Source organism: Galleria mellonella, unplaced genomic scaffold, assembly GCF_026898425.1.
Source record: "Galleria mellonella isolate WM207_F2 unplaced genomic scaffold, CSIRO_AGI_GalMel_v1 utg132, whole genome shotgun sequence".
Classification (NCBI taxonomy): domain Eukaryota; kingdom Metazoa; phylum Arthropoda; class Insecta; order Lepidoptera; family Pyralidae; genus Galleria; species Galleria mellonella.
Window position 1 is genome coordinate 5,248,753 of NW_026441989.1, and position 12,828 is coordinate 5,261,580.

At 30.6% G+C, this 12,828-nt stretch overlaps 1 protein-coding gene and 1 pseudogene across 1 annotated transcript; both read right to left on the reverse strand.

Moving 5' to 3' along the window:
* Positions 1-5,148: 5,148 nt before the first annotated feature.
* LOC116413542 (uncharacterized) lies at positions 5,149-8,402 on the reverse strand (annotated as a pseudogene).
* Positions 8,403-10,400: 1,998 nt separating this feature from the next.
* On the reverse strand, positions 10,401-12,189 carry LOC113518300 (glycylpeptide N-tetradecanoyltransferase 2). Its single transcript, XM_026903154.3, has one exon. It carries the CDS (start codon positions 11,987-11,989, stop codon positions 10,580-10,582), a length of 1,410 nt encoding a protein of 469 aa, XP_026758955.1. The 5' UTR covers positions 11,990-12,189; the 3' UTR covers positions 10,401-10,579.
* Between the last annotated feature and the right edge of the window lie 639 nt (positions 12,190-12,828).

A 12,828-nucleotide genomic window follows, 5' to 3' on the forward strand; every position in this document is an offset into this window, starting at 1 on the left:
AGAAGTTGTCCAAATTCCGGAAAAAATGATAATCTGTTGAAGTAAGGTCCGGGAAGTACGGTGAATGTTACTTTTATTTATTTATTTATTTATTTTGTGATACATAGGTAACAATGGATGGTAAAACAATATAAGTCCTCTATAATCAACCCCATCTATCGAGGTATACAAATTTACAATTACATAAGAAAACATTTATATTATATAAAAAGAAAAATCAGCAATGTCACATTTATATAAAAAGAAAAATCAGCAATGTCACATTTATATAAAAAGAAAAATCCGCAATGTCACATTTATATAAAAAGAAAAATCAGCAATGTCACATTTATAAAAAAAAAAAATCAGCAATGTCACATTTATATAAAAAGAAAAATCAGCAATGTCACATTTATAGTAAAAAAATATAATTATGGAACTTTATTTTTTTTTAAGTTAATAACTATAAATAAATATTCGTTTTGTCAGATTTTATCATTAAAGAATTCACATACATTGTAATAACATTTATCAATTAAGAATTTTTTTAATTTATACTTAAATACATTAGTTGGTGCATCCTTTATAGATTTTGGTATTTTATTATAGATTTTTGGTGCCATACATAATATACTATCGTGCATAAGTTTTGTACTAGATTTTTTTAGATATAACTTATCATTATCACGTCGATTGCGTTTAACAATTTCTGAAAGTCGTGGAAATAAATTCTTATTAGTTTTAACAAATACACACACTTCAAATATGTACAATGAAGGTACTGTCAATATATTATATTGTTTGAAATACGGCATACAACTATCAGTATTTTTAAGATTAAACATGGCTCTTATGCACCTTTTTTGAGCTTTAAATACAAATTCTTTCTTCGTTGAATTTCCCCAAAATATTATGCCATACCGAAAATTTGAAGCAGTAATACCATGATACGCTGTAATGAGCGCTGATTCATTTACTGTAGGAGACAATTTATTTAAAGCATAAGCCGAAGAACTCAATTTCTTGGATAATTCATCTATATGATCTTTCCAGTTTAATTTATTGTCTATTATAATACCTAGGAATTTTGTATTCTCTACAATTTTAATATCACTATTAAGGTAACAAGCACCAATAGTATTTAAAGAAGTCCTTTGACTGAAATGCATTATATGTGTTTTATTAATATTTATTTTTAGATTATTATTATTCAACCATTTAACTATATTCTTCAAAGCTTGGTTTACATCATTTTCATACTCATCAATACTTTGGCATTCTATTGTTACTGTACTGTCATCAGCAAAAAGTGACATAGGTTGCTTTGTTATTTTGGGTAGATCATTTATATATATAATAAACAACAATGGACCCATAACACTACCCTGGGGAACACCATACAAGACAGTTCTCTGGTCAGAAATATAAGTTTCTTCAAGTTTGGTTCTATTATTTATTTTATTTATTTGAGTACATTGTTTCCTGTCAGTAAGGTAAGACTTTAGTAAATTTAAAACATTACCCCTGATTCCATATACATATAATTTTTGAAGTAAAATATTATGGTCTACGTAATCAAAAGCTTGAGTCATATCACAGTAAATGGAGCAAACCGGTGTACTTTTATCCATATTTGTCAAAACAGTGTACAAGAAATCATAAATTGCTAAGTTAATGTCTTTGTTGCGTCTAAATCCTTTCTGATCTGATGTGAATAGATTTTGTTTTTCAAAGTACTCGTATATTTGTAAATATATGTATTTTTCAAAAATTTTTGAAAATGTTGTAGGCAATGCAATTGGTCTATAACATTCCATTGAATATTTATCCCCTTTTTTAAATATTGGTCTTACAATTGTAGTTTTTAAAATTTTAGGAAAAGTACCTGAACTTATACTGAGATTGATAATATAGCTAAGATGTGAGGCTATGTATGTTGAAGCAGCTTTTACAACTTTTGTAGATATTTCGTCAATGCCAACACTGCTAGTGTTTTTTAAGTGTGTTATAATTTTTAATATATCATGGGGTAAACTAGGCGCCATAAATATTGAATTTTTACTTGTTTTTATAGTACTCGTAACCTTATTTCCTGAGTTCAGTATAGGTGTAACTTTGTCGATAATAAAGTTATTAAAAGCATTACATATGGCCTGTAGGTCACAGATAATTTTGCCTTCTTTTTTTACTAAATGCATGGAACTCCTAGCTATACTTTGTTTGTTTTTATTTATTATTTGCCAAGTCGCTTTAGTTTTATTCGATGACATATTTATCTTATGACTATTTTGTGAACGTTGAGTTAGGTTAATAATTTTTTTAAGTTTTCTAGAATATTTTTGTAAGGCGTCTTTGCTTGTATCGTTTGGATTAAATCTATAATCCCATAGAAGTTTCCTTTTCTTTCTACAGCAAGCTTTAATTCCACGCGATATCCACTTTGGCTTTTTAAACGGTTTCTTAGTAATAAGTTTATTTGGAAAGCATAAGTCATAAAAAAGTTTAAAATGGTCAAAAAAAATATTAAAGGCTTCATTTGCGTCATTAGTATCATAAATGTCAGAAAAATTGTAGGATTTTAAGCAATCTATAAATTTTGTCATGTTATCCTTGCTAAAGTCACGTCGTTTAATGCGCCAATATTTGATACTCGTAAATGTTCTTTTTATTCGACATTTTAATAACTGAGATGTATGATCAGATAGTGCAAAATCTATAATTTCTGATCTACACTTATTTCCTAAATTGTGAGCAAAATTATCAATACATGTTTGACTTTTTAATCTCGTGGGTTGGCGAATTTCTAATTTGAGATTATAAGTTGAAAGTAGACATTCAAATTCTAAGGTGAGATCGTTCTTTTTCAATACATCAATGTTAAAGTCACCTGCAATAATTATGTTTTTACGACTTTTTTTACAAATTACTTCCAATATATTATTTAGTTTTTGAAAAAATATATCTAAATTATTTGCTTTTGGAACTCTATATATACATACAATAACAGTATCATGAGCGACTAACTCAACTGCACAACATTCAAATACTTCTGATATGGAAAGTTCAGTTATTTTAGGCAGTGATTTCCACTGATGTCCATTTTTTATCAGGATACATGTTCCACCCCTCTTACTACCTTTTCTACTAAAGCAAGTAGCCATATGGAAATTTGGTATATAAAAGAACTTCTCACATCCAGCCATAATAAAATGCTCTGTTATACATATAATATCAACATTTAAATTTTTTTCTAAGAGTTCATCTATACAAACAGACAAAAGGTCAGATTTATTAATTAAGCCTGCTATATTCTGATGTAATATGTATAGAAAATTGTCATCGAAAAAATTTTTTTTCTGATTGATGTTCATTCTTACAATCAATATTGTCGCTTACATATTTATTGTTCAATGACAAGTCAGAGTTATTTTGTAATTGCAAAGTTTTTACTAAATTATACAGATCTTTGAAAACAACTCGAATCCCGTAATCATTTATGCAACCAGTACTATGTATATGGAACATTCTATGTCCATATGATAAATTAAGATTAGAGTCGAGAATGTATGCGTATTCATATGTTAGGGAGTCCAAATGCAATAAACTATTAAAATTTTCAATTCTCCAATTAAACATATTTGAAAAATTATTACATCTAAAAGTTGGTAAGCATATTATTATGTTTGTATGTTCTAATTCCCTAAGCATATTTCTAATATAAAAAATGAGATTAAAGTTGTCATTTGTCGTTTTGAAGTCTTCGTCCCCAATTAATATAATACAGAAATCTTCCATTGTAAAATCCTTTAGCTTCATACTTATTCCATTCAAAAGTACTTTTATTCCACAATTTGGTGTTACATAGTGACATATATCAAAGGTTTCAAATGTATTTTCTGTTTTTAATAATATATTATTAGTATTATTGGAACTCAAAATACATAGTTTGTGTTTGACTGTTTGTTTTTCTAGTTGTTGATCTAAAATTTCATGTCTATTAATTGTTAACTGTAATATGTTTTCATTATCACTGCAATTATTTCTTTTCTCTACGGCATTCTGAACCATATTTTCTGTGGTAAAGTGTTCTGTTTGGGTTTGCTTATTCCATGTATTAAATTTTAGTACTTTCCTTTGTGCAGGTGATTTTGCTTTAGAACCAGGACTATCTGTTACTTTTTTAAGTAGATCATTATTTTTCTGTAGCCTATCATTTATCCGTTTGAGAGATGTATTTTGTAACGATAATGTTTCAATTTCTTTGTGAGCAGATCTTAATTCTAATGATAACTTATCAATCTGTATTTTCAGCCTTTGAATCACATCATTTTCATTTTCAGTATCTGAAAAATTAGGTAAACTGTTGGTTGATTCATTAAGTGTTTCTGATATTTGTTCAATTCCACTAGTATTACATGAATCCGATTGAGTTCGTTGCCGTCGAAAAGTAACATTTTCCAAAAAATTCATTATCTTGATATTCAAATAAAAATAAAACCAATCAATTTGCGTACACGTAAATAAAAAGTAAAAAAAAAAAAAAAAAAAAAAAAAAAAAAAAAAAAAAAAAAAAAAACAATAATAATAGTTCAAGCAGACTAGAGGATGACGTCCATACAAAGTGCAACTTATCGACACCACGCTAATATTACTTGCTTATAACTTATCAAAATTAAGTGTATTAAGTATATTCAAGTATTATAGAAAGAGATTCGTTCATCAATAATTTCAAATAAATCACTTTTTAAAAAAAAGAAGAAGGTGGGTAGTCACATAATCACTGTTCATTTTGACCCGTACATAATTTATTATTTATTTTCTGATAATAATATTTCAATTTGATAATGTAAATTTCACTAAAATAGATTATTGGCAATTTTAATCCACATACTACACATTTTCATTACACTTCGGTATAAATTGTTCACTCGTGGTTTAAATTTTTATCGTCGTTACAACCTGAATATTTTTTATTTCTACTATTTTTAGACAATGACGATGTTATTTCACCTGGATAACATTATCTCAGTTAAAATACACTTAGTTCTTCTTGTATTTAGTATATTAATGACTTAATTATTATTTTAGATATTATTAAAACATTATTTTCACGGACGATATTGTTTACGTGAGGCCAGCGCCACTCTAATGCAATTCCAAATTCAAATTCCAATTCCAATGTAGCTCATATAACTTAGTGGTTATTTGTTGCGCAATGTGTGGTTTTGCGTTGTCGTGAAGCAGCAATGGCCTAAAGCGATGAATAGCGCTTCCAATTATCGTACAGTATCCACTTGTCATCACAAGTAATAATTCGATTTAAAATCCCTTCATTATTATGACGATTGAGCAAAGTAACACAGTAGTCGACGCATGTTTGCAAGTTCGATTCACTCAATTCATGAGATAACCATCGTTCAAGTTTTTTTTTTTACTTTTCCGATTTGCTTCACGTGGATTAATGCAGTTTTATCACTTACCCCAAAGCCTGCAGCTATCTCTGAAGTGCTTTGTGATGGATCCGCTTCCATAATAGGCTTTAATTCTTCATTTTCCACTTTGGTCTCCGACCGTCCACGGGATAGGTTTTGTAGGTCGAAATTTCCAGAACGAAGACGTTGAAACGTTGAATTAAGCCAATCTGCTTTTGTAGGATTAGATAATTTTCTGGAAACTATTCCAACAGCATAAGCAATGTTAGGACGTGTTCCGACCATAAAATAAGCCAATGCGTCTACTGCTTCTCTGTATGAAAAGTTTATTTCCTCATTAGCTTTCCCTGCTTTACAGTGATAGAACCTTTTATTGCTTCTATTTCTAAACCTAAATAGTACGTCGCAGGTTTCGTGGTTATCTTCAGACGTTTCTGCAAGTCTCTCAAGAAGGAGTTCGCTAATTCGATATCTGTTGTAGCCATTAGACCATCGTCTACATATAAGCAAATAAGTATCTTCTTATTGTTGATCTTCTTTACACAAAGACAGCAATCGCTTTCACTTTGTTCGAAGTTCATTTCAAGAAATATTCCTTCGAATCAGGTATTCCAACACCTTGGTGCTTGTTTAAGTCCATACAGACTTCGGTTTAGTTTGCAAACATTCGATGTTTCGTCATGAAAACCATCAGGTTGCTTCATATATATTTCCTCATGCAGTGTACCATTGAGGAAAGCAGTTGTAACATCAGATTGCGTAAGGTATAATCCTTCCATGGCACTAATACTTAACAGTGCTCTAACTGTTGCTAACCTTGCTACGGGACTATAGGTTTCGGTATAATCAAGACCTTTTCTTTGTTTAAAACTTTTTACCACAAGTTGTGCTTTATATATTGAACCAACGGGGTTTCTTTTTATTCTAAATATCCACTTGCATGGTAATGCTGTCCGATTGGGTGGTAGCTTACATAAACTCCAGACGTTGTTTTCTTTCAGAGAATTTATTTCATCTTTCATGGCTTTACTGTTTTCATGTTCACTACATCCATTTTGTTCTGGAGTGTATGGCATCGTGAGTCGCTGTTGAATTCCATGCTTGCTAAAGATATTCTTGACTTACTATTTTAACTTCATTTAGAAATTGTACGAGTTTTTCTTTACCTCGGACTTGTGACGATAAAGTAAACCATAACTCGAGTAATCATTCTTAAATAAGACATAGTATTTGTACTTGGAGAAACTCAAAGAGTTAAACGAACCACAAACATCTGTGTGTATAATTTCTTCCGGGCGTGTAGCTCTTTCCCTTGTCCCAAACTTCTTCCTATGACATTAACCATATATGCAACCTTCACATGTAACATTATCTGGACTACTGAAAAGAGAACTCGGGGTAGACCTACTACCCCGAGTTCTCTTTTCAGTATCTTTCGTACATGACGTTTATCTGGGTGTACAAAACGTTCATGGTATAATTGCAGTAAGTTGTCTTGAGTAACAACATTAATTTCAATTGTGCTTTTCTTAGGCAGGATTGTTTCTAAATTTAATTTATACAATTCACCACAGTACTTTCTACTTCCTACAAATGTAGTGTTGCCATATACTTGTAAAGAACATGTAGTAGTTTTAAAATTAAAAATGCTGTTTTGCTTTTTATCTTGAGCTGGCAGCATCGAAAATAAATTCTTTGTAAGCGTTGGCACAACCAAACATTTTCTAGAGTTATGATTTGCTTGTTACCTTCTATAGTTGACTCAACTCGCACGGTTCCTTTTCCAAGTGTAGGGATAGGTGTTCCGTCAGCAGTTTCAACTGTTTCAGAAAAGCTTTGAAAATCTAGAAAGGTGTCTCGACAAATGGTTACGTGACGCGTAGCTCCATTGTCTACATACCAGTTAATTTTGTCCTGTTTTTGTTTAGAGCAAGCAGTCACCATCATAAGAGTCATGGCGTGAACCTGGTCTAGTTGGACTAGGCTTCGGTAGTTTGCCATCTTTTATCCACCATCTATATCTTGCAGTAGCGAACCTTGTGGCCAACTCCTCCCCAATAATTACATTTCCACTGTCTTTTATCCTTCTTCTTAATTTCCATTTACGTGGTGACTAGGGCCTCTTGACTGGTCTCTGCCTTGCTCCCTAGTGTTCTTTCATATGCACAGAGCTGACTGGTTAAATTGAAAATTGTCCTTTCATGCTGATTTAAAAGTAACCAACTAGATTTAAACGGAAAATATTTTTCATCTAAAGTATCCAGAATTTTGCATATTAAAAACAGATCAGGTAACCTACTATGGTTTGTTTCCGGTTTCTTAGCAATTTCTACATTTAAATCGTTCCAAATATTTTTGAGTTTTGACATAAGTGTAGAAACGTCATCTTCTTCATTGCGTTTAAAACTGAAAAATTCCATGCATAAATTATAAGCTGTCTTCGGTCAGTCCATCAAATAACCTATGCAATTCTTCCCATACTTCATAAGTCGTTTCAAATCTCATTAACTTTTTAAGTGTTTCTTCGTTAATAAACTTGACGAACAAAAATACTGTTAAATGTGATGCAAATGGCTGCCATCTAAACTATTTGTGGAACAGTTTTAGCTTTGTATTTCATATTTCTTTTTTTCGATAATGCCCCCCGCAATAGCAGCCCCTCGCCGACACATTTCTTGTGTCGGTCCTTAACAATTTATTTATTTTACTAACATTATTATTGGGAACGGGTGGGAGAGTTGGAAAGAGACCACTTTATTATAAATAAAAAAAAAAGAGAGTAGGGAGAGGAATCTCCCACACTGCTGCCTATATCATCGGAAGAAGATAGAAGAAGATGCCACGTCGACATACATATACCATCTGTGCATGTCGGCTTAAAACCAAGGGATCCGGAGGTGGTAATCTCCGGAGTTGAAGCTGGGGTAATGGGGTACGCCCCGAGGTCCATACCTTGCCCGCTCTCACCATCCGGCAGGGCAAAGAAGACATAATTTATTGATATTTCTTTTTATTTTGACGTGGGAATTACGATTATATATAATTAATATTAACTCGATTACGAGATTTACTCTAGAAATTGACTACATATTATGGGAAGTGTTGAAAACTTGTGTTTACTATCAATAATATAACAAAATTGAGATCTTAAGGTAATATTGTATAAAATAATAAACATATTTAAGAATGTTATCTTTTGTTTTATTTTTATTAATAAAATGTTCATCGGAACATGCAATTTGATATAAAATCTATATATTTCTTTTATCGCATAATTCACGTTTCTTTTATCAAACTATAGTATAAATTATTCGTTCTATTTTGAACATGAGGCTGGCCAATATAACGGGAAAAAGGATTTTTTTGCGTTGATTGATGAGATATTCCTGACTGAGTCGTCTTACGTAGCTTGTATGAAGTGTGCATTTTTATCTTTTGTTTACATAAATCTTTGCATTGCAGAGATTTTTAACCCTTTCCACTCCAAGCCTTTTTTTTTTTATTCCACCAGCTCCACGCTAAAATTGCTTTTTTTTTTTTTTTTAACTTTTAGGGGTTTTTTCGTATTTTGTAAATAAAGTTGATTTTTTCTTATATGATAAACTTTATTTTATGAGTAATTACAGGATACTATATTATAATTCTTAATTCTAATCTTTATAATCTCTTTTGGTATGGCACAAAATCAATGTCGAGTGTCACACTCGACATTGGAGTGGAAAAGGTTAAGAGCAGTCTAGAAATTGCGTGTTTTTGTAGCAGATCACATCTAATATATAATTTTGATTGGCCAGGCTTTATTTATAATTATTAATAATATATTTATAATTTTTGACCAATATACATATATTTCAAATATATAAAGTTTATAATATCCAAGTCTATCAGTTCTGAGTATCCTATCTGTGTAATAATCTGTCTCTAATCTGTCGTTATTACCTTTTCTGTGAGGCTCAAAAATTATAAACAGTATTCAGTGTTAGGTTTGAAGCAATTTTTATTTATTTTGCCTTAGAACCACTACTTTGATTTAGATAAGTTTAGAAAATGGCCTTTAAAATCGATTCTAGTATTCATGTCATATTTAGATAGAACAAATATAAAAAAATATCTTCTTATGGTGTAGCAGAGTCAAAGAATTAGTTAATTGATATTTATTTCAAACCTTAAAAAAATAAAGTTTTTTATAATGTTCTGTTTATGAAAATAATACCATAGACAGTGTTAATATTAATAATTAGTTTTTAATAAATGTAAGTACTGTTTATTGTATGAATACTAGGCAATTGGATTTTTTGCCATCAGATATGTTGAAGCGTAAAGCAATCATATATAGTAAAATAATGTCAAATATGTCAGGCAATTTGATTGTAAACAACCTTGGTAATTAAATATTACATTTAAATGATAGGCCTGCTAATAATTGGAATTCTTTTGTTTGTTACTAATTCACATTTAAATGGTTTAATAGAATTGAGTTAAATTTGGTAATATATAGATGGATAATGTGTTAAATTAAAACTTAGGCTTTTCTGTACTAAATACTATAATAAATACATAATACAAAAACTTTTTATTCTAAATGTTATATATGTAGCGACATATATATGTGTAGTATAATAACAATGGCAGATATATATGTATATATTTCAATTACATATTTACCAAGATTGTTTACTAAGTATGCCAAAAATAAAAATATATATACCTACTAACAGATTCAAAAGTAGTGATCATAATCATATCACTACAGCAATAGATAGAAATTGGCTTAGAATATAATGTTTCATTAGTACTTGAAGGAAAGAATTATGCATATAGCAACTTATAGAAGGAAATTAAGTCTAGTCCAACATTAGGAACACCTCTTCTACAATATTTAGATTTATAATTTGCCATAGTGAAATGGTTACTTATAATACTACTGTAAAGCAATCTTTTGGATAGGAAAAATTGGTTCTGGTATATAAACATTGATAAAAAATGTAATTATAAATATTATCAAGTGTATTAATAATATACATAGTACCTATTTCACATTAGTACAGTGAGGTTTAAAACCATTGCTACATGCTTTATCTATTATTTCCAATCAATAAAAATACTTTATACAAAGTAGTGTAAAGAAAAGATAGCTGGCTACAATTTACAAAAACACATAGGTACTGCTATTGTAAAACTAAACCGATTTTATTTGGAGTCATAGTAGGGCACCTCCAGTTATATAAATAGTACTGCAAATTACCATCACCAATACCAAATTTTAATGGTTCTAAGAATTCTTTGTTATCCATCAAATCTAATGCATTGAAAACATCAAAACCGGAATTTTTTGCTGTTATTAATGCATCAAGCATTAATTCTATCCATGGTGTCTTAGTAGACACATTATAAAATGAATATGCTGCTTTCAACGTCTTGTGAGTTGGATGATAAACAACAGTAGATGGCAATGTGTAATAACTCACAAAGTCTGTTATAGTGCCATCCGAAGCTTCAACAACAAAGCTATCAATAATGCCCACCTGGGGAATAAACCAATGTTTGAAATCATCTTCTGAGAATATAGGAGCCAAATCAAACTTTTTTAAGTAATCATTCAATAATGTCACAACTTTATCACAATCTTGAGTTTCCATTTTACGGAAACCAGGAGTTTTAGGTAAATCTGGAAGTTTAAACAATTTAAGCGTTCTTTGCATAGTCATATTTCTTGATAAATGACTGAATTTTATATCAATTAGTTTCTTTGGATTAAGTGACCTGTGCCAATAACGACATGTTGCTATTGGTTTAGGCAATACAATGCCAGCAGTGTAAACACCTTGAAATATGCCAGTCAAATTAACTCTACGTGTAATTTCTCTAATGAGAACAGGTGCTACCCTTTTCGAGCGTAGCTTTTTGTGCACACATAAAAAGTTGATTTCCACAACTACTTGCACATGATCATATATTCTTAATTCAGCTGGTGTAGCAGATATAAATCCAACCAATCTCCCTGATTTTACTACACGAACCCCACAATGCCATTCCATTTTCCATCCTGGTGGTTGAAGAGCCCATTTTAAGAAGTCAGTTTGATAGTCAAATCGAAACATGCAATCATCATCTTCAACATAATTCTCATTAAGCAAAGTATATAATTCCTTCAACACTAGAGGTTCATTCAAATTTAGTGTATCCCATTGGAAACCATCGGGTAAAGTATATGGTTCTCCTCTAATGTCTTCCGGGGATTTTGGAGGTTCGATAGGTTCATTAGAAACAATCTTCTCATCCATTTTTGGGACTGGCTGAGTAGACCAAAACTGATATGACTTGTGTAAAGCTTCTTCAGTCGTTTTGGCAGGCTTCTGTTGAAGATTTAAAACCTCCATAGCCATCTTTAAATCTTTTAACGATATATTTTGATGAACATCACCTGAATTGGGAACCAATACGTCCGATGGTCCCGACACACCATGGTCGCCATCACCACCGCTTCGCTTTTTCTTATTTTTACCTTTTTTCTTCGGATGTTTCTCATCGTTATCTTTTTGATAATCATTAGATTGGGATATTTTGCCGTCCTCCATTAAAAAAGAAATTGAAGGGGTATCAAAGAATCAATTTTTCTTTGATTAGCAAAGGAACCAGAGAAATCAGACAATGGCAGTGTAGTGTAGTGTTGCCAACACGGTGTCGGATTTTTAACATAAACCAAATTAAAAAAGGATGGGACTATTTTAAAAATAAGGTTAATTGATATCTATCCATCATTAACCCATATATTCAACAAAACGTTTATTTACGTATATAACAAGAAATCATAAAATGTTGTAAAAATTGGGACAAAAGTTAGTAGCGCAGAATCTGTTTCTGAAAACTAAAATTAGATGGATGCACAAAAATCCATATAGTGTTGCTCGTTGTGTTTATTAAATTGTCGATGTCTTAGAAAGAGACAGATATTTAAAACGCACGTCTCTTTAACAGTACAGAGAAGCTGATTATTCAAATTGCATCAATGTTGGTTTTGACCACAGATCTAAATCTTTGCCACAGACATAACACACGCTAAGCACACTTAGTTGGTAACCCTGCCTTTGCTATTGACATCAAATATCTATGGAACACATACAAATTTCAATTTTACAATGTGTTTTTGCATTAAATCCTTAGTATTTTCTTATTTATATTATTTTTAATGCTTTTTTTTAATATTAAATAATAATTGTTTTTTTTTTATTTTATTTTTTAATAATCTTAATAATAATTACGAGTAAGTACTGTATGCACGTAGTACAAAGTAAGGTGCCTAATCAACTAAAACTAAAATTAAATGGTTGAACAAAAATTGCATAAATTAATATAAAGTGTGGCCTCTTTTGTTATGGAGAATTTGTTGACACCGATTATTCATAGAATTGATGGG